Source organism: Porcisia hertigi, chromosome 31 (genome assembly GCF_017918235.1).
Source record: "Porcisia hertigi strain C119 chromosome 31, whole genome shotgun sequence".
Classification (NCBI taxonomy): domain Eukaryota; phylum Euglenozoa; class Kinetoplastea; order Trypanosomatida; family Trypanosomatidae; genus Porcisia; species Porcisia hertigi.
The window spans coordinates 1220810-1240451 of NC_090590.1; the positions used below are offsets into that span (position 1 = coordinate 1220810).

At 54.2% G+C, this 19642-nt stretch overlaps 3 protein-coding genes across 3 annotated transcripts; all 3 read right to left on the reverse strand.

The window, feature by feature from the left end:
• Positions 1-1726: 1726 nt before the first annotated feature.
• JKF63_03880 (uncharacterized protein) lies at positions 1727-4681 on the reverse strand (the record flags this gene model as incomplete). The annotated part of the gene is made up of 1 exon (XM_067899877.1): positions 1727-4681. The coding sequence occupies one exon, from the start codon at positions 4679-4681 to the stop codon at positions 1727-1729; it is 2955 nt and encodes a 984-aa protein (XP_067755083.1).
• Positions 4682-10526: 5845 nt separating this feature from the next.
• On the reverse strand, positions 10527-16496 carry JKF63_03881 (uncharacterized protein; the record flags this gene model as incomplete). Its single annotated transcript, XM_067899878.1, has 2 exons — positions 10527-14775; positions 14806-16496. The coding sequence occupies 2 exons, from the start codon at positions 16494-16496 to the stop codon at positions 10527-10529; spliced, it is 5940 nt and encodes a 1979-aa protein (XP_067755084.1).
• A 2235-nt stretch (positions 16497-18731) lies between these two features.
• Positions 18732-19520, reverse strand: JKF63_03882 (uncharacterized protein; the record flags this gene model as incomplete). Its single annotated transcript, XM_067899879.1, has 1 exon — positions 18732-19520. One exon carries the CDS (start codon positions 19518-19520, stop codon positions 18732-18734), a length of 789 nt encoding a protein of 262 aa, XP_067755085.1.
• Positions 19521-19642: the final 122 nt, after the last annotated feature.

The following is a 19642-nucleotide window of genomic DNA, read 5'->3' on the forward strand; positions in this document are numbered from 1 at the left end:
GAGACGCGTACACCTGTGGAACACACACGGGAGAGCGATAGGAATCCGTCTTGAACAATTATTTTTTTTATCTCAGTTTGAGGTGTGAGAAACAACAGAAGCGTCACCTAGAGAAAAGAAAAAAAGGAGGAAAGAGAGAGAGAAAAAAAGGAGGCGAGGGGAAAAGAGAAGGGGGAGAGAGAGACCTTGATCCAGCGAAGTGAGGCCCCGAACAAAGACATGGGAGCTAAAAAAAAAAAACAGCACAGAAAATTGAACACAAAATAAACACACGCACACACAACACACACACAATACGGGGAACATCACGGTGCGCTCACATCTTCACAAGAGGGACGTGACGGGGTGGAGGAGGGGGGGGGGGGATGAAAAGGAATATAAGACTGTGATTTTCACGAAAGAGAGGGAGAAGGGGGAAAACAACAGGACGAGGGGGGAGGAGGAGGGGGGGAAGAAGCAGCGCATCTATGTATGTGCGTGTGTGTGTGTGTGTGTGTTGTTGTCGTTTTTTTTTTGTAGAGGAAGGGTGCTTTACAAAAGAGAGGTTACGAATGAAGTTTTTTTTTCACTGGCACCTCCACACCACACCACACCACACTCCCCCTCCTCCTCCTTCAACCCTCAACCATACTCGGGTTTGCGGAGTCTATAAAATAAAACGCATCCGTCTCTCTCTTTTTTTTTCCCCCGGAGAACATCGAAGGGGAGAAAAAAAAAAAAAACTGCAACAACACACGCACAGGGAGCAAGAGAGCAAAAGAGAGAGAGACAGTGCCCAAAACTGGCGCGCGGAGGAAAAGCAAATTTTTTTTTTGTAAAGGTCAAAAAAAAAGGGAAATATGTATAGAAAGAGAGGGAGACCGCCACGCACACAACCCTCCACTGCAAAGATCAGAAAACAGGGTCTACAGGAGCATTGACGTTCGAAGAGACATCACCCTCCACACGCTTGTTGGCTATCAGGCTGTGTTATTCTATCGCACGAATACGGGCCATTCCTCCTTTACTCAACATCCTCTACTCGCTGCTAGAGAAACAGTAAAGCACCAACACATACACACACACGAAAAGGATTGTGGTCATGATACTGACTGCGTTTTGGGGGGAGGAAAGGGAAGGAGAGGGGAGGGGAGGGGAGACACTTTTTCTCAGCGTGTGCGCACGCGTCAATGGGCACGAGAAGGAAGTTCGAAGGGTGAATATATCCTTCCGCAAAGGGAGAAAGCAGCAGGGACACATATCTGCATATAGATGTGCACCTATTTCCCCGAACGTGGAGTACGTTGATACATGCGCAGTCCCAACAGCGCTTGAATCGGTGTGTGTATGTGTGGGTGTGTGTGTGAGGGGAAGGAGGCAACCACCAAAAAAAAAGAGAGATGAGAAGGTGAGAGGGGCAGAGAAGGAGAACGAACAAGAAACTCGGGCTGATGTTGGTTTACGTATGTATACACAGATATTTATATATATATATATACATATATACACACATACATATATATTTATATATAACCCATGTAGGGGGTGCGTAGCAGGATGCTCAAACACTTGCCCGTGATGCCCACCTTGCGATGCTCTCATAGTTCGATCTTTTCCTTCGCATTCCCCTCCGTCCCTCCTCCATCTCTCATTCCCCTCCGTCTTCCGAGTGTACGCGGATCGCAGAAGCGAAGAGACAAAAAAAAAGAGGGGAGAGGAGTAGGCAGTTGCCCCTGCGACGCCCCCTTCACTGGTGGAAGGGCACCATACCCTGGGGGTAGTGAGGGTAGGATTGAGGCTGCGCGGAGGCGATGGCCGTGGGCGCAGCGGATTGCAAAATGTAGACTTGACCATTCATCGTCACGTATTGCAGGTGCGGCTGCGGTGCCCAATTCTCGATCGTCTGTGTATAGGAGATCGGTGGTGATCCTGCTGGCACTGGTGGTGGTGGTAAGGGGGGGGCTCCACCGCCTACTACGCTCCCCAGCGGGATGGGTTGACCCGGTGAATTCACGATGTACGGCCCAACCAACGGGCCTGGGGCTGAAGTGGCATGGCCGTTGCCGACGCCCAGAGAGCCCCATACAGGCTGCGGCTGTGGAGGTGACGAGGAGACTGGGTGGTTGTAAAACCCATGAGAAGGGAAGCTGTGCAGATGGGACAACAATTGCTGCTGCTGCCACTGTTGGTGCTGCTGCTGCTGCTGCTGTTGTTGCGCCGGAGATATCGGATCGTTCTCCTGTTTAGATGACATAAAAGTGTACATCATAGGTGCGCCTACAGACGTCATCGCTACCTTATCCGCCGAGTACATGACATACATAGGATTTGTGAGGTGGTCTTGATCAACGCTGCTCGTTGTCGGCATGAAGACGCTGTGACCCGCAGTTGAACTACCTCTGCTATATGCAGGCGGCGGCGGCAGTGCAGCGGAGGCGGAAGCGGAAGCGGCGAAGTGTGCCTGCTGAAGGTCTGAGCCCCCAGCCACAAAGGTTGGTGTTAGAAACGGTGCACGCGGCGCTTGGTGCTGGGGCTGTAGTGGCTGCGAGGAAGGCGGGTTCGGTCGCTGATGCAGATAGACACTCGACGGCTGCGTATTGGGCGCCACCTTCCCGTCGATAATCGAAGGCGGTGTTGAAGAAAATGGCGAGGTCGTGCCATTCCCGCCGCCCGCTGAAGTGTGGCGGAGACCGTTGCCCAGATCCCTCGCAGCCCCAAAACCGCCGCGGTTCACCTTACCCTGCCCCACATCAACCCCACTGCCGCCGGCGCCGTTGCTGCGACTCCGCTGCCGGCTCGGATTGGCGAACTTGGGAACGGTGCCGTAGTAGAAGTCCTCGTGGCCACGACGGAAGCGCCACAAGTAGAAGGAGCCGTCATGAACAAGGCAGTTGTTGACATCGTCACGGACCCACCCCCGGTCCTGCTCCGTCGCCTCACGCGCCAGCTTGCACTCATCACGCACAAGAGAAAGAAGAACGTTCTCGATGCAGACAGTGCGATCAACGTGCCAGCTGCCCTTCGTCGCCTCGAAAAAAGTAGCGGCGCTGCCCACATCGATCGCTTTCGATGGGGTGTCCGCCGTGGGCGTGTCGGCCGCATCAGAACCCCCCTTCACCGCATCAACAGCGATATTTGTTGGGAAAGCATGGGACGGTGCATCCACCATCGAAGACAAAAAAGAAGAAGAGGCGCTGCTGGTCGAGCAGATCCTCAACGCATCGATATTTGACGCGCTGTAGATGATGTCATCGTCCTCGCTACAATTGTGTATCGCAGTGAAACCGAGAGTTGGGTTGGCGCCAGTGCTGTGATTCTCCTTTGGGGGGACGTAGAAAGAGAGAATGTCGCCCCGAGACACCTGAATAACCTCCACCACTGCTGACGACGTACTGTCAACCTCTGACCCGATCCCTTCGCTTGGGTCCTCCTCGTGCGTCAGCGATGGCGTGCGGGTGGGTCCATCGCGGGCCTCCACTGAGACGCGATCCACCACCGTCACAGTGCCGTTCACACATACCACATACACCTCGTTGGCCGCGTGACTCCAGTTGGATAGGCTGGTCGCGGCACGAGTGATGTACCCCTTCACCACGTAGGTGATCTTCGGAGCAGTGTTGCCGACATCGCTCGAAACACCCTCCATCGCCGCCGGCTTCATGGCCATAATGACGGGGTCGTCCGCTGCCTCGGCATAAATACTTCCAACGTGAGTCTCTGCGCGGCTCATCAAGCCGCTCGCTGTCGAGCCAGCGCGGTCCCTTTCAGCGCCGCCACCCCCCAGGGGGTGCGGTTGATGCGTCTGTTGCTTCAGCGCCCGCTTCTCCAACTTGGCGCTCAGAAAGGAGATGTAGTAGCAGGCAAAGGCAGGCACCATCTTGGCCGTGTACGGCTGACTCAATGTGCCGTGGAGGCAATACTCGTCGATGTAAAAATGGGAGCCCTCGGGCGCCCCCAGCACGCACGCAGTTCGGTCCCTCATCTCCCGCAGGAAACACAAAAACGGTATGTTCGTCTTGAAGCACCGGAACGTGGCCGCCATAGTTGGGACCATCGGAAGCCCAATTATACGGCAGCATTGATAGTAGTAGATGTATGCGGCAAGCAGCACTACATGGGACATATTGTGGTCACCCGCCGACTTCATGATCAACGTGCGAATGTGCAGCACGTCATCGCGTCGGAAAGGAATGAGTGGGTCGTCAGGCCTATTCACCAGCGTGCAGGCGTCGCCGATGACGCCGATCACCTTCACGAACGCAGACGCACTGCTGCGGTTCGGCGAATGAATCCGCACGCTTCCCTCAGGCGCGTAGCTCGTGCCCTCGTAGAAAAACACAACAGCGGATAGCACAGGACGGATGCGGTAGGAGTCGCCAGCCTCGTATGCCTGGCGGACGGCAGCATTGGTTGGAAACATTCCCTGCGCTGTGTGTCGAAGCAGCAGGCGGTGCATGTCCTCCCTTGAGTTTTCGATGGGTGGGATGCGGCTGAGGTCTCCACTTTTGCCGTCAAAGTTGGGTCGCGTGTAGTAGCGCACCGATGGGTCGGTGTAGGCCTCGTATAGCTGTCTAAAAAGTAGGCAGTCAGGGGTAGGGAAGTACTGCTCCACGATGGGAATGAGTGCGACCTGCCGCACAAAGCCCTGTGGGGCGCGGAAGGGGGCATCCCGTACAATCTCAGAGCTCGGCGCAGTACCCATGTTTTTTATTTTTCGTATTTGATCCTCTTTTTGTTGTTGTTGTTGTTTGCTGTCTTTGATGTTTTCTTTTGCAAGGACGCGAAGCTCTACAGAAGTATCTGTGCGACTACACTTTAGGGGGAGGGGAGGGGAGGGAAGGAGAGGGGAGGAGAGGAGAGGGGAGAGGAGGAGAGCACGGATGGATGGATTGGGTGGAAGGGAAGCAAAAAAAAAGGAAAATGAGTGAGTCTATATTACCGCAGAGGGGACACACAAGAGGAAAAAAAAAGGGAGGTGGAGAGGGAGAGGAAAGGAGAGGGGGGTTCTGAGAGGACCCCAACAGGAGAATGAAAATAGACTCAAAAAAGGGGGAGGAGGGAGGGGGGACAACACACGATGTAAGGCAGAGAGAGCGCCTGTTTCACCCTTCTTTCTGCCAAAATACGTTTTTTTTTTTTACAGACAGGCAGAGACGCCGGGAAACACACCAACACGCGGGCGCCCAAGACAGAAAAGCGAAGCCCTCCAGGGGAACAAAAAAAAATGATGACCAGCGACGACGATGATGAGAAAAGAAAGCGCAATAAGAAAACGGGAAAGGGAAGAGCGACTTCGTTAAGCGTCAGGGAATGCCAAATAAAAACACGCGCGCCCAGAAAGAATCAGAAGGGTCAAGGTGATCGCTGCTAGTCGGGAAGCAAAGAGGAGGTGGAGGAAGATAAGAAGAGAGGGGAGAAGGGCAGGTCGAGGGAGATGGAGAGAAGAGGCTAAGACAGGAAGAAAAAGAGAGCGGGTCGTTCTTTTCTCCTACACACTTTGTTGTTGCGTTCAAGCCAAAAAAAAGGGGGTAGTCAGGAATGTTCGTGAAGTTGTAGAGCAACAACAGGTTTTAGAGAAAAAGGTAGGGAGAGGCTGACAAGAGCGAGAAAACACGAAACCGGCACACTCCCACGCACACAGAGACACAGACACGCAGGGAGACTGCAAAAAAAAGGATGTGAAAGGAATATACAATTGGTCAAACGAAAAAAAAAGGGGGTGGATACTTTGAGGGGCTGACACAGTCGATTCACCAACTAGCGAGAGGACACAGGACAGTTGAGCCACAACAACTGTTTTATTTCTTATGTTCGTCTTTACGTGTTCCTCCTTTTCTTTCGTGTTTATACTGTATCCCTCCTCAATGAAACGAAGTGTGATATTCGAGACGCACACAGCCCCAAAGAGAGAGAGCGCGAGAAAAAAAAACGGCAAGGAATAAAATAAATGGAAAAAAGGTTACGTGAAAGACAGCAGGGTTGTAATATGACTCACCGTGTGAGTAACACGAGCGATACCCCCTCCCCCACCGCTTCGCGTTTTTTTTTTGGGGGGGCTCTTGCTGAAAGAAAAATATATATGCATATATATATAGTATCCTTCTATGCAGTGAATAGAATCTCGTCCTTTTTTTTCTGCAATTGGATCGTACAAATATAGAGAGAGAGAGAAAGAGATACACACAAAGACAGACAGACTTGCTTCTGTTTTGATGGAAGTGGGTGAATAAATGAGTGAAAAAGATTCTTCACTTTTATTTTTTTTTTTAGGGGAGCGTTCTGGAAAGACCTCCTCCTCCAACGTAAACAAAAAAAAAGCTCGTCACAGCAGATCACACCTGTGTGTGTGTGTGTGTGTGTGTGTGTGTGTGTGTGTGTGTCCCCCCTCTCCTTCCCCCTCTTCTCTCCTCCCCTCCTTCCCAGAAGGACAAAATCAAGATGCAATTGAGATTTTTAATTTAAAAAAATAAAAAGGGGAGACAGTAGAATATATATATATATATATTGCTCTTGGGGGGAAACAGATTACAAGCAGCACTAAAAAAAAAAACGAGCCTGCCGTGAGGCGAAGAGAGAACAAACACGCAAAAAAAAGGAGATACAGACGACTGCAGCAGTGTCCGCTCCGTGCAGACTGATTACAGTGTTCTGACCCTGCCAGGAACACACAGAGGGTGAAAACAAAAAACGAAAAGGAACGAGAGCAAACAAAATGAGGAGCACCCGACGCCGCTTCTGGGCACTCAAACTTTTCGCCTATTGAAGGCCTTGACGTCCACTTGAAGAGAGAGAGACCCTGTCACACACACACACAGACAGAGAGAGAAAGAAAGAGAAACAGTGGACTACAGAAAAATCAGCAACGACAGGGAGAACGAAAAAACGAGGATAAGCGAAAAGTTAGTAGATTGAATGATGAAGGGATGATCGAAAGAAGAAAGGAAGGGAGAGGGGATACGTCAGTCCACTGGAGGGAAGATCTTTGATGAGTCTGTTGCCTTTTTTTATTCTTGAAGAAGTGGGAAAAAAAAGGTGCTATAGTATGAAGAGTTCGCGGATGTCATAATATGGAGTTGTGTGGTGTGTGTGCGTGTGTGTGGGGGGGAGAGGGGGGAGAGAGGGGTTTGATGGCGATAAGGAAAGAGAGCCAAAAGAGTCGGTAGGGAGATGCGGGAGGAGGGAGGGGGAGGAGGATGAAGAGGATGAAGAGGGGGAGGGAGGTGCGCGACAAAATTAAGCCCACTGTTGCTACTCTCAACTTGGGAGACGTAGCCAGGATACAGACCAGCTGACTGTGGCTCTTGTGATGAAGCAAAGCGATCCGCTTTCTTTCCTTTTCTCTTTCAAAAAAATTGCGGTGCAGCACACGACGACGAGGGCGTAGTTGATGGTGGACTTCGCGTATCATAAAATGCTCCTGTGGGTGTAACTGTGCACGTGGGGGGGGGGGGTGAAGGGTGGAGGGGTGAAGAGGGCGCGTGGTCTCGAGCCGCATATACCGTGTGTGTTCTTCACCTTCATGTTTCGTCTTTTTTTTCTGTGTGCTCGAAGTAGAGGGGGAGAAGGGTGGAGGAGGGAGGAGGGAGGAGGGAAGAGGGAGGAGCGAGGAAGGGGGGGGGGATAAAATAAGCCTTCGAGCGCGGGTTCGAGAGAGATGATATCAACAAACAGGAAAAAAAAAGAGAGACACGAAGCCAAACAACATGAGAGAAAGAGAGGCGAGGGAAGGAAAAAGGGAAAGTGGTGAGAGGTCACAGCACCGCGTCCGCACCCCACACGCGCGCCAACGCACTCATACGCCAATACAAAAAGGGGGAGAAACAAGAGAAATCCCTCAAACGATATTGAATCCAACTGGCGTAGTTGACAATGAAAAGAGGAAAGAAGAGGTCCGGCTATGAGCCTCGCTGCTTGCCCCCTATTCCCCTGGAAAGGGGCAGGGAAGGTTCGGACACCTTCGTCTGCATTGACCCACCCACACCATTCCGCTCCTCGTGTGTACTACAATAAAGAAACGTGTGTGTGTTTGTTTGTGTGCTTTCCCCAAAAAAAAAACATTTTCGACCGCCGCGTAGGCAGACATATCACTACACACATTACGCGAAAAAAAAAAAGAGGGGTAGAGCGACAAGCAAAGATCGAAAAAAAAACCGAAGAGGGAGCAACACCCACTAAAGTGGCGGGAGGGGGGGGGGGTCACCGCACATCCAACAAAAAAAAACACAACGACAGCAGTTGCTGTAGTGGGGAAGGGGGCACACGCATTGACACTCCGGGGGAGAAAAACCGGCGTCACGGGTGGCGCTGCACAAGAGTAAAGCGTTATCGCAAACAACAAACACACAAAAAAAAAACGAAGTGAATCACATATGATCCCCTCCCACACAGCCCACCACCACCCCCCCCTTTGAATAAAAACAAAAATAAGGGGGAGTAAAACGAGAGGTACCGCCGAAGCGGAAAGAGAAGCCAGAAAGCGCGAACAAATATACGTACATATATATATACACACAACAAGGGAGGGGGGAGAGTACTTCTGATGCAGTTTGAGGGGCAGGGAAAGGCCACAGATAATTTTTTTTCAAGATGTAGACCATCGCGTGCATCACCCCACCCAGTCACGTCAGCCGTGAACAATAGACGCATGATGACAGAATAGAGCGCAGTCTTGAAAGGGCCACAACAAAAATACAGCAATAAAGAGGAAAACCGCTACGCAACCATCCCTCCTCTCCATCTCCTCTCCCTCTCCTCTCCCTCTCCCTCCCCCCCCCTTGATGTCCCCCATGACCTGAATCGAGGAATGGGGGAAGAGGAGCTTACAAACACAGCAACCAGCAGGTCTACAGAGGTTGGCAACTCGGGTATACACACGTCAAAGGGCATCCCCGTACAGAGGCGCATGGAACAAAAAAAAAGATAATTTGCAATGATAAATGATAGACGAGTACATCAATGACAAAAAATGACCATTAACATAACTTTTGTGCGACTGAGAAGTCAGCATCTGCCTGTTGTGTGTGTGTGTAGCAGTGCAAAGTGAAATCATAAATATAAAAATGAAAGATAAATCGCACGCAAACAGAACAACGAGCCCCCGGAAAAAAAAAAGAGCCGAGAGAGAAGAACGCCCCCACACATGCACACAAATACACAGAGAGAAGCAAGAGATGCGCACTCACAACGCAAAAAAAAGGGGGGGCACATAAATGTGCTGCTGGAGCTGTGGTGGCGATGGCGTGGAATGCTGTTCTTTTTAAATTATTTGGGGATTTTCCGTCTACAAACGACGGACGAAGGGATCGAAATGGGAAAACAGCGTGAGCTGACTGGGGGAGTTACTCAACACATCAGAGAGCCAATCAAGCGCGTGCATGCCAAATGATACGGCACCTCCGCCTTGATCAGCCAGGTAAAAGAGAGAGGAGACAAATGCATGCGTGTGTTTTCTTGGAACGCATGAAGGGACCCCCCGTGCGGCACATTTTTGGTGTCATGTGCGCATGCGAAGCGTTCAACCTTGAAGCGTCCTCTCTCTCTGTGGTGTATACCTTCGAATGCCTCCCACTCGCTGTCGCTGTGTGGGTACGTGTATGCACGCTGCCGCCCCCCCCCCTCCGCCACCGCCACCGTCACCGTCACCCAACCCCCCAAGTGAAGACGCCTGCGTGTGACTGTTGGAGGGGAAGTGGGTGGAGGGGGGGGGGTGGATCAGGGGAAATAAAGGGGGGGAGGAGGAGGAGGAAGAGGAGGAAAACACACAAACACACGTAAACGTGTATTCTTGATTGTAGTTGCCGAAAAAAAAAGTTTTTCTTCGATGAGTCAGAGAAGCAAAAAAAAAGGGGGGGGATGAACCACGTACACCTGTTATGCCCTGGCGTAGTCAGGGGGGAGGGGGGAGTACGATATACATCCCATGTGTGCGCACATATCGATTCCCAATCGACACCTCCTTCGCTCTTTGTAATCATGAATCCTCGAAGATTTCATTGTTTAAGAGAGAATCCAAGAAGAGAAAAAGTGTGCCTCATTTCCTGAGAACTGCGGCCTCTGCCCAACTCCCTGGAAAACCTCCACCCATCCCCCCCCCCGCACATACATACGCACGCACACACACACACACACGCCGCTTTCCCCTCTGGTCAAGAAAAAAGAAAGTAAAACAACTACAAAAAAAGCGTTTTGGAGAGCCTCCGCCTCCACCCGTCTGTGTGGGTGGGTGGGTGGGTGGGTGGGTGTGCTTCCTCCCCTGGAGGACGCCAAGTCGCATTCATGTGCCGGCCTTTCTGAAGCTAAAATTGTGCGGCGACATTGTTCTGCGAGCGCTCTCACGGGTGAGTCGATGCGACTTCGAGATGTGGAGAGAACTGCGTGGTGGGTTGTTCGAGCTGGAGGACGCCACTGTCGCAGCTGTTTCAATGCATCAGCGACTACAAGACGGGAACGCCCCACCCACCCCATTGTAGAAGGCGGTGGCTGCGCCAGATCAAGTGAATGTCGCATGAAGGCCGTTATATTTGGTGTCGGTCCTGAAGTGCTATTGCTCAGGAGGAAGACGTACGAAGGTGCGACGGAGGTGCTGGCGGGGTAATGAACTCGGACAGAGCACTGCCGTACGCGTAGGTGCTCAGCTCTGCGCAGTTGCCAGACGCTGCGGCGTCCTGCATGTCGCGCGGCGTGCAAAGAGTGTGTTGGTTTCTCAATGTCAGCACGTTTCCAGAGCTTCCAGATCTCATGGCGCGAGTGGTGCGCAGCCGGTGCAGGAGGCAGATGCCTGCACGTGGCGAGAGAATAGGGGTGCCACGGCAGTGCTGCTGCTGATTATGATGAAAGTCATTAAACCACAGCAAATGAGATGATCCACCAGTCATGGGGGCTACCGGTGCGGAATAGAGGCATGGCGTACTCGCCCCTGCCACGCCGCACACCTCAGGCTTTATGGGGCCTACCGACGGCAGGTGATCGATCTTAGCGCCCCACAAAGCGGCGCGCCGCTCCAGATCGGAGAAGGTGTAGGTGATCATGCGTCCCTTCACCGCGCCAAGGTTGTTGCGCGGTCCAATCGGGCTCGTCCCTGCTGTGGTCGTCACTGACAGTGTCTCTGGAGGGGGAGTCGAGAGCGAGTTCAAAGTGTCGCTAATGGGGACAGTAATGGTGAGGTGTTCGGCGCACAGAACACAGACACGTAGACCCGCGTGCCAGGGAATCTCAAGATGAATGCTTGAAAAGTCAGGGTCCACCAAAAAGAGGCGCGGCGCATCGGTCAACACCATCAACAGTATTTCCTGCGAGCCACAAAATTTTGTGCTGCTGTTGTTGTTGCTCAAATAACCCTCGCTGCTACTCCCCTCCAAGGTGGGCCACACCTTCACGGGGGAGCAGTGCACCACCACTTCGGCCGGTCCAAGGTACTCGGCCAGCGCTGCCATGTGGTGAGCGTTAGTGGTCGCTATGCTCGTTGTCTGCAGCAACCTGTCCCAACGAATCTCCGCAAAGAAAGGGTGTGCTTTGAGAACGTTGAAGCCACCGCGCTCCACCGAACCGATGCGCTCCTCAGGCACTGGCTGAAGGAGCTGCCTAACCAAATCCTTCGCAGCCTCCGAGATACCGGCACCCGCCCCGATGCCCCCCGCCTGCGCACGGTTCTCCGTTGACGTCGACAAATTGGTCGGCGTTGGCGAGAGCAGCTCAGGGAACTCGAGCGCCTCGGGTTTGAACCTCCGCAGGGCATCACCCACATCTGCCAGCGAGCCGGAGAAGAGCCGCTCGCCGACCAGGAGCTCGTACAACACACATCCCAGGGCCCACAAGTCACTGTACGGACTCGCCTTGCAGCGCGTGAGCACCTCCGGGGATATGTAAGAGGGCGTTCCACCAAAGCCGTTCGCCTCATCATCGCCGTAAAAGCACGCATCGCCGAAGTCGGCCAGTTTTACGTGAAGATTACACGTGAGCAGGAGATTCTCGGGCTTGAGATCGCGGTGCACAATGACACTGTCCTGCTGCCTGGGGTCCCTGGCATCCCAACCCTGCTGCTGCTGCTGGATAGCGGCAGCGTGGGCACACGCCTGGGGCTCATACCCCACGGCTGTGGAAGAGATGCGCGAAGGCCACAGCGACGGCCCGCGCTTCGACTCTTGCCGAATCAGTTCCATCGCCGAGATGCTGCTACACACACCCGCCCCAAAGTCGTCAGCACACTCGCCAGCAAGCTGCGATGACAGAGAAAGAGCCATCGAAGCTTGCATTGGCAATTGCTTTGACACTGTTGCCGCTACGGCGCCTTCGTGGGCTTGATGTAGGGAGTGCGTGGATGCGGAGTCAGGCAAATTCTGCGGTTGCAAAGCGGCTGCCACTCGTCCATCATCTCCTATTCCAGTCGTGCCAGATGCGCTGCTGCTGTGGCTGTGTAAAACACTGTCGCCTGCACTGTTGGGGTGTGGCGCCATCAAGTACGAATGCTGGGACCCATCGCCGAGGTATTCGAGGGCACACACAATGTCTGCCATGAATCGTGGCGCCATCTCGCGTGTGTGTGCCACCCCGAACTTCTGCTGATACTGTGCCAAGTTGCCCTTCTCTGCGAGGTCCATGACCAGATAAAAATTGTCCGCATCCTCGGCGACCCCGAACGTCTTCACCAAACACGGATGGTGGAGCCGGCTCGCCATGCGCAGCTCATTATGGAAGGCATTCAGCTTCAGTGAATTACAGATGAGGTCTGCCTTCTCAACGACTTTAATGGCAACAGAGCGAAACCGCGCGGCGCCATCGGTGGGCATGCCAGCCGCCAACAACGAGCTCACGCCACGGCGGACGATCGGGGTACGCGGAAAATCGGAGGACAGCCGCAGTGGGTTGGTGGTGTCACCGGACACAAGCGTGACACCAAGATTAGCTGGCTTCATCGTGGACGTGGCAGACCTTGGCGACGCAGCGTCGGCATCTCTGGTGAGAATCGCGCTGCTCCCAGTCCCTGAGTCAAGGGCGCGGCTAGACGCTACGCTTCCTCCCGGGATCGCACTGGGACCAACACCGCCTGGCGCATGTGTGCGGGGGGGGAAGGAGGCGGCATTGGTCACCCTCGCTGTGGTGGCCGGATCTGACGGGGAGGCTGGTGTTGAGGTGAGGGTGCGTGTGCTTAGCGGCGTTAAGTGCTGCGTCACCGACCCCGTCTCCCCCGTTGCCTCCAACTGGACACGGGGGGCCGTCTTCGTTGCCGCATCACCGCCGTACCGTGTATTATCGTGCGCCTTCTGCCCCGCAGAAGGGCTGTCATGCCCCGTTCGTTTAACGAGAAGTCCATCTCGCAGTGACTCCTCCGTCTCCTCCGGCGACTGGCTCATAGCGTGGTGGTGCTCCTCTTGGACCTCCCACATCACCTTCTGTGCCAGCAGCATCGACCTTTCACACCCTGCCTCGTCACACAGGAGCTGAGGCTTGAGGCAACTGATGCTCCCCTGAGAGGAGTCCCTGCCGACCCCCAGGCCTACTTGTAGGCTCCCTGGCCCCGCCTCGAGGTCTTGGCTCCACAGCGCAGCAGCCGCCCTCCCTGCAAGTTCATCCCTCCGCCTTTTGTCCCTCTCCCCCGGCACGGCTGATTCCGTGGAGCCCAGCCCAGTCGTGTCGAGGGGTGCGCTCGGACGAATGTGAATCGCCTTGATGGGTGCCACGACCGCTGGCTGCGTGTCGGTGTGATAATCCTGTTCCATGTATGCATCAGGAAGCGTGTTTGATGAACCGCGGTCAGACTCCACCAGTCCCCTGTCGCTTGGGTGGGATCCTGCCACTGTCACTTCTTCTGACGGTGCTGTGTGATCCATGGCCCTGAAGTCCTCCGCGAACTCGGTGGATCCGAGAGTGGTGCTTCGGGACCCAATGCAGTGCAGATCCACAGTAGTGGTGAGTAGCGGCACTGCCGTCTCGCAGCATGACGCCGCCCTTCCCTCCACAAGAGGATTCGATGCAGTGTCTATGAAATCTCCTGTGGTGATTCGAGAGGTATAGGAGGGGCTCGCGCGCGCCGCCCCCGATCCATCACTCCTGCTATCAAGCTCCCCCGCAACGCAATGCCGAGCAAGCATTCCGTGCCTGCAATAAATACAGCCCCCTTCCACTGGCGTGTGCAGCGACTCAAAGGCATGTGTGCCGGTGCTAGCGACCATCGTGTGTTCCGTCCCAGCCTCTCCTCCGACCGCCTCCTCCTCTCCCGGCACTGTATGGAAAAACGGAATAACGGGCATGGTGCAGCTCGTACCCTTCTCACACCGACCCCTGTGAACGGTGTTGTTGTCTGCGTCGCCCACCGCTGTCGCATCCGCGTAGTCGCATTCCCAGACGTGCACTGGGAAGATAGGCGACGTTGTCGACGAGAAGCTCAGGTGCGAGTTGGAACGAGGACGCGAGCGTAGCCGCGAGGTCACCGGTAGTGGCAGGTCGCTCTCTGTCTCATATTTAGAGCCCAATGAAATCGCTGCCGTAGCTTTGCGATTTGAGGATCGCTCCGAGAAAGAGAACGGTGGGGTTTTGTACTGAGCCGCGAACGCACCGGTGATCACGGATGCACAGAGCGGTGCCACTTGCGAGCGCGACGGCACCGAGAGGGCGGTGGCCTGCCCCGTAGCCATATCCGGCGTTGCATCGTCGTTTGGGGTTGACTCAGGCCACCACAACGAGTCGTTCGCACGCTCCACCGCCCTGCGCCACCCCATCATGTCATCGACGCCGTTGTAGAACGATGCGGTCTGCTCGTTGTATGGCTGTTGGTGCAGCGGTAGCATCGAAGCCGAGACGCTGTCATTGCAGAGAAATGGCGCTGAAGGCAAGCGGGTGTAGCCGCTGGTATCAGGAACCAGTGCTATAGACTCCACCCGGCCCGCCTGCTCGGTGCCACTGTGGCCACCGTGGCTGACACCTGCCACATTCCCACTGCTTCCAAGAGCGGCGGTGTCGAATGAGAAGCTATGGGTCGAGACGCACCCGTTGGCTGGTGAAAAGCATGGAGCGCTAGAGATAGTCGGGCTCGTCAGACTATCCGTTGTTGGCGTGAAGAAGCGCGGAAAGTCCGCCGCTGGCGGGTAGAGCTCCGCTCGCTGCACAGTCCCGTAGGCACCACACCCGAGTTGCCGCTTGCCCTCCTGCGATATGCACAGCCGATCACGCGTGACGTACAACTCATCGGGCAAGGAAGGAAAGAGCTCCTTCAGATTTGGAATGCTGTTGCGAAGCGTCGTGGTGTAGCGATTGGAGTGGCGCGCCGATCGTGAGGAGCGGCCTGAACGAGCTGAGGTTATGGAACAGGCGTTGGGGGTACTGCGTGGTCCATAGCCCAGAGCGGGGATGCTGACCAGGCTACGCTCCACATCGCTCACGGGGAGAGAACGAACGCCAGAAAGACGGATCACCGGAACGTTTGGGACAGCACCACCGCTGGCGTTCAGACCTTGATTGGTCACTGGGACTGTGGTGATGGGTGGAGCAGTGCGCGGTACTGTGACCAAGGTGTCAGGTGATGGCAGGGGATCTCGCTCCTCGCTGGCCAACGCGGGCGGGGGAAGAAATTCCAGTTTTTCCTGGCCGGGCGCGGCTGCCTCAAATGTACAAGAAACATCCCCGTTTCGATTGTCACTGGGTAACGAATGTTGACTGCTTTCACCTTGAAGGGGCTCCTCCGGCGGCTTCGTCAGTTCTGTGAAGTGCTCAGCGCGAGAGCGAGCCGAGGACGCAGGTCGTGCGCGTGGTGGCATCTTCGAGAACGCGTGCAGGCATGAGATAGAAGAAGAGATCGCCGCTCGACTTTTTGCTACTGCGGCTTCAGTCTCAAGACTCCTGCACCTGCCATCATTATAAAAAGGGGAACTGTTATACATCAGTGAGCTGGTACGCGAGTGGGACGCGCTGCTATTCAAACTGCTGGTGCAAAGAGTGGGTGATGACAGGGATGTCATCGTAACAATCGAGGAATCACTGGATGTCCTCCGAGAAGAGCAAGGCCCAGTGATGAAACCCCGAGGAGACACTCTTCGACTGGTGTCGTATGACAGGGAAGAGATGGCATCGGCGGGCTCACTCGAATGCAGCGACTCTTTCGATAACTTGGAGGTGAGGAGAGGGGCGACCCCCATGACCTCCGGCGACGCAGCCGGCTGTGGGACAAGTGCTTTCGTGCTCCTCGAATCCACATCAGAGACGCAGACGCGCCGTGTATGATCGATGGGAACCCTCACCGCTACATCGGTCGTGGCCTCCTGGAGTGTATGCATCGGAAAGACCTCTTCACACGAGTTGGCATCTGTGTAGCGAAGGCTGCTAGATACCATTACCATGGCACCACCACTGTCGCTACTACTACTAAGGTGCGGCACCTGCTGTGGCGAAGGCTTCGCAGTCGTTGCGCCTTCGAGAACTGTGACGGAGGCAGAGGCACGAATAGGTGCAGAACTGCCAATGACGCCAGCGTGAGAGAGCGACGTTGCGGAAGATCCAAGATTATTTTCTGCGAATGGCTGTGCCATTTGCCTGGCATCGCCTGGTAATATTTCTGAAAAAGGGATGATTCACTTATGAACGTTGGGGAAACCAGGAAAAAGGGGGGGAGGGAGGGATTCAAAGTATATCGCCGCAAACGGCCAACCATGCACCCACCGAAACCGTGTTGTCGACCCTTTTTTTATTGTCTTGTAGTTGCTGTTGAAGTGGGGAAGGGAGGGAAGGGGGGGGATGCGATGGCCTTATGAGAGCGTGTCTATATATGCATCCTTCTTCCTCAAGCTGTCTACCTCTTTCTTTCGATTGAATGCCCACCCGCAGCGATAAAAAAAAAAGAGGGAAGGGGGGACTCAGTCTCCAGGCAAAGATGTCTGTGTGAGTGCCTGTATGTGAAAACACGGCCCAAAAAGACGTAAAAAGCGGAAAGGGGGGGATCAGACATGTCACACAAGACTCAAACAAGAAGAGTAGCACATTTGCATGGGGCCGCAGCACCGGCGTGTTGTGCGGAAGCGACCCTCCCCTGACCTCACCTCACCTCCTCCCCTTCCTCCAAAGGCCGTGAACGGGACAAACTTAGAAACGACAGCCTGCATATGAAGAAGATGTATTTCGCTTTATGGTAGGAGAGGAGGATGAGAACCGCACACCACCGCCACCCAGTAGGCACCACACATAATCCTCTTGAGCTGAATCTTCACCCCCCCCTTCCTCAGCCGTCACCCCCCAACCTTCCCCCTCCGCCTCGAAGGCCGAGAAGATTCTGCAAGGAGCAGCTGAGGAAGGTGGAAAGGGGAGGGGGAGGGGGCGGGGAATGAACCAAACGCGTTCATACGATCCCTAAAGATGCCACAGAGACGGAAGGAGACGTCATCAATGATCAAGACTCCGCAACCCCTCTACCTCGTAAGGGAGGACACGGGGCAATGACTGTGTGCGCACACACGCGACGCCCCCGTTTGCGAATCGACCTTGTGTACGATTTTTCGTGAAGTACCTCAAATTTCGTTTTGGCGAAGATGCGCCACATAATTAGGGGTCGAGGGCACACAAAAAAAAAAGTGCGTTGATGACACACGAGAGGTGAGAAGAGTGTGAGGCGTTTTCTCTGCTAAATCCCAATCGGCTTTTTCTGGTTTTTTCTACCACACGCTCCCATTTGTTCGGCTCTGGACTCACACCGTTGAAGTTGGGGGGGGGAGGGGTGAACGAGGAGAGACTAGGACAAGAATACGGTTCCAGCGCTGCCATCGTCTCGTGAGAACCAATGGCCAAGCTAGACCTCTTACATTCCGTCCTCCTCCGCCTGAGCTCCATATTTATTCATGTGTTTGTTTCTTTGTTGGCTCTCACCTCCGCCGTGAGTTCCAGGAGAAAATGCACCTCTCCTCACAATGATCACGCTCGCAGTCATTCCATAGAAAACTGTACAGCTTTCAGTTTTTTTTTTCAAGTGAAACAGAGGGTGGAGAGGGGGGAGAGGGGGGGAGTAGAGAATATTCGATGTGGCCACCTGGCTAGGTGGCGGGAAAGGCAAGAGAAGGCGTGCGCTAAGCTCTCGAATGAGAGAGCGAGAAAAAAAATAAAAAAGTGAGCATTCGGTAGCGAAAATTGGAGCATGTGGAACTGAAAGACCAGTGGACTAATTTGTGAGGAATGATGGCCTGAACAACCAAAGCCTTTGCCGTTACTGCGATGAATGCTCAGTCACAAGGCCATGTTCGCCTGAGCGCTGAATAAGTCTAGTAGGAGGAAAAGAAAGGGAGGGAGGGGGGGGGGAGAAGAACAGAGAGAGACCAAGAAGAGAAGGGTAGAAAAGTGGGGGAAGGGGGAAGGGGGAAGGGGGAGAGAGGGGGGGGCCTACACACAGGATCCACTTGAACACAAAAAAAAAAACATACACACCCTCTTGGTTCAAGGTAGAGCTTCTATCATCTCACCCATCAACACTTATGTTTCATATCTAACGGAGGCGGAAAGCGGACGGCTACACACCCCCGTGGAAAGAGGGGGAGAAGGGGGGCATCCTCCCAAATACAAAAGATATAAACCGAGGTGGTGCATAGATGCCCCGCTTTTTTTTTCCGTCCGACATGCCGCACGGTCGACTTTTATTTTGCTCTTTTGTCTGTGTTACCCAAACGCTTCGCATCACAACTGTGATCACAAAACTAAGGTGGGGGGGGGGGGGGGCGGGGCCGGTCACCTTGGTGTCATCCAACTAAAATATACACGCCCTGATAAGAAGGGTCCACTGTTGCTCACTTGGGTGGCCTTAGTTGTTCCTTGCGCTCACGCCACCAGTCTTCCTCGCGCTGGGTCTCGCGTCTGCGCAGCATATCAATAGTATCCTGGCCAAGGCTAGAGTGATCAGGGACAGAGAAAAGGCTGTACTCGTTCAGCGTTGGGGGGGCCGGTCGGCCCGCTCCGGCGCGGTGTTGCTTCTTCCAGTGGCTAAGGTTGTACTCTAGGTCAGTCTGCAAGCGCGGCACTACGTGTTCACTCCAGCGCTGCCGAACCTCCTCCGTGCTCTCCTCTGGAATGTCGGTGTAGCGACGCACACGATTCGCAATGGTGTCTTCCTCCGCCTTCACCTGGGCTCCGTACTGTTGGATATAGTAGTTCCATTCCTTCTCTGTCAGCTTCCTGTCCCACTGCGCCGGTGGTTTGTGGCGAGTACGGGTGCCCTCGTAATTCCAGAGATATGGGTTCCATGTGCCCTGGACACTCTTGCGCTGCATGTGCAGGTGGGAGGCAGAGAAGGTATGATTGTAATCATTTCCTTCGTTAACCAAACGGTGGAAGCGAATATTGATGCCCATCGAGCTAAGATATCGGATGGAGTACGCCTTCTCGCTTCCGTCCCGGTAGACGCCGGTGATGCAGCTCTCTGGCCAATGTCGAGGGCGAATATCAATTTTTACCTGTGGATACTGGCGATAGAACTCGGGCAGGTATGTAGCCAGAAACTGTCGCATCGCCGGGTTCCCCTTGTTGGGGCTATACGACACAATGACCTTCTGCAAGCAAAGCTCACCGTTGCGGCTCATCCTTCAACTACTATCAGGGGGAAATCCTGTGCATGTACGCCGTGTGTGTGTGTGTGTGTATGTGGGTGAGTTGGGGGGGCGAAGATGCGTAGAGAGCATGCAGTGAGTTAAAAAGTGAGAGG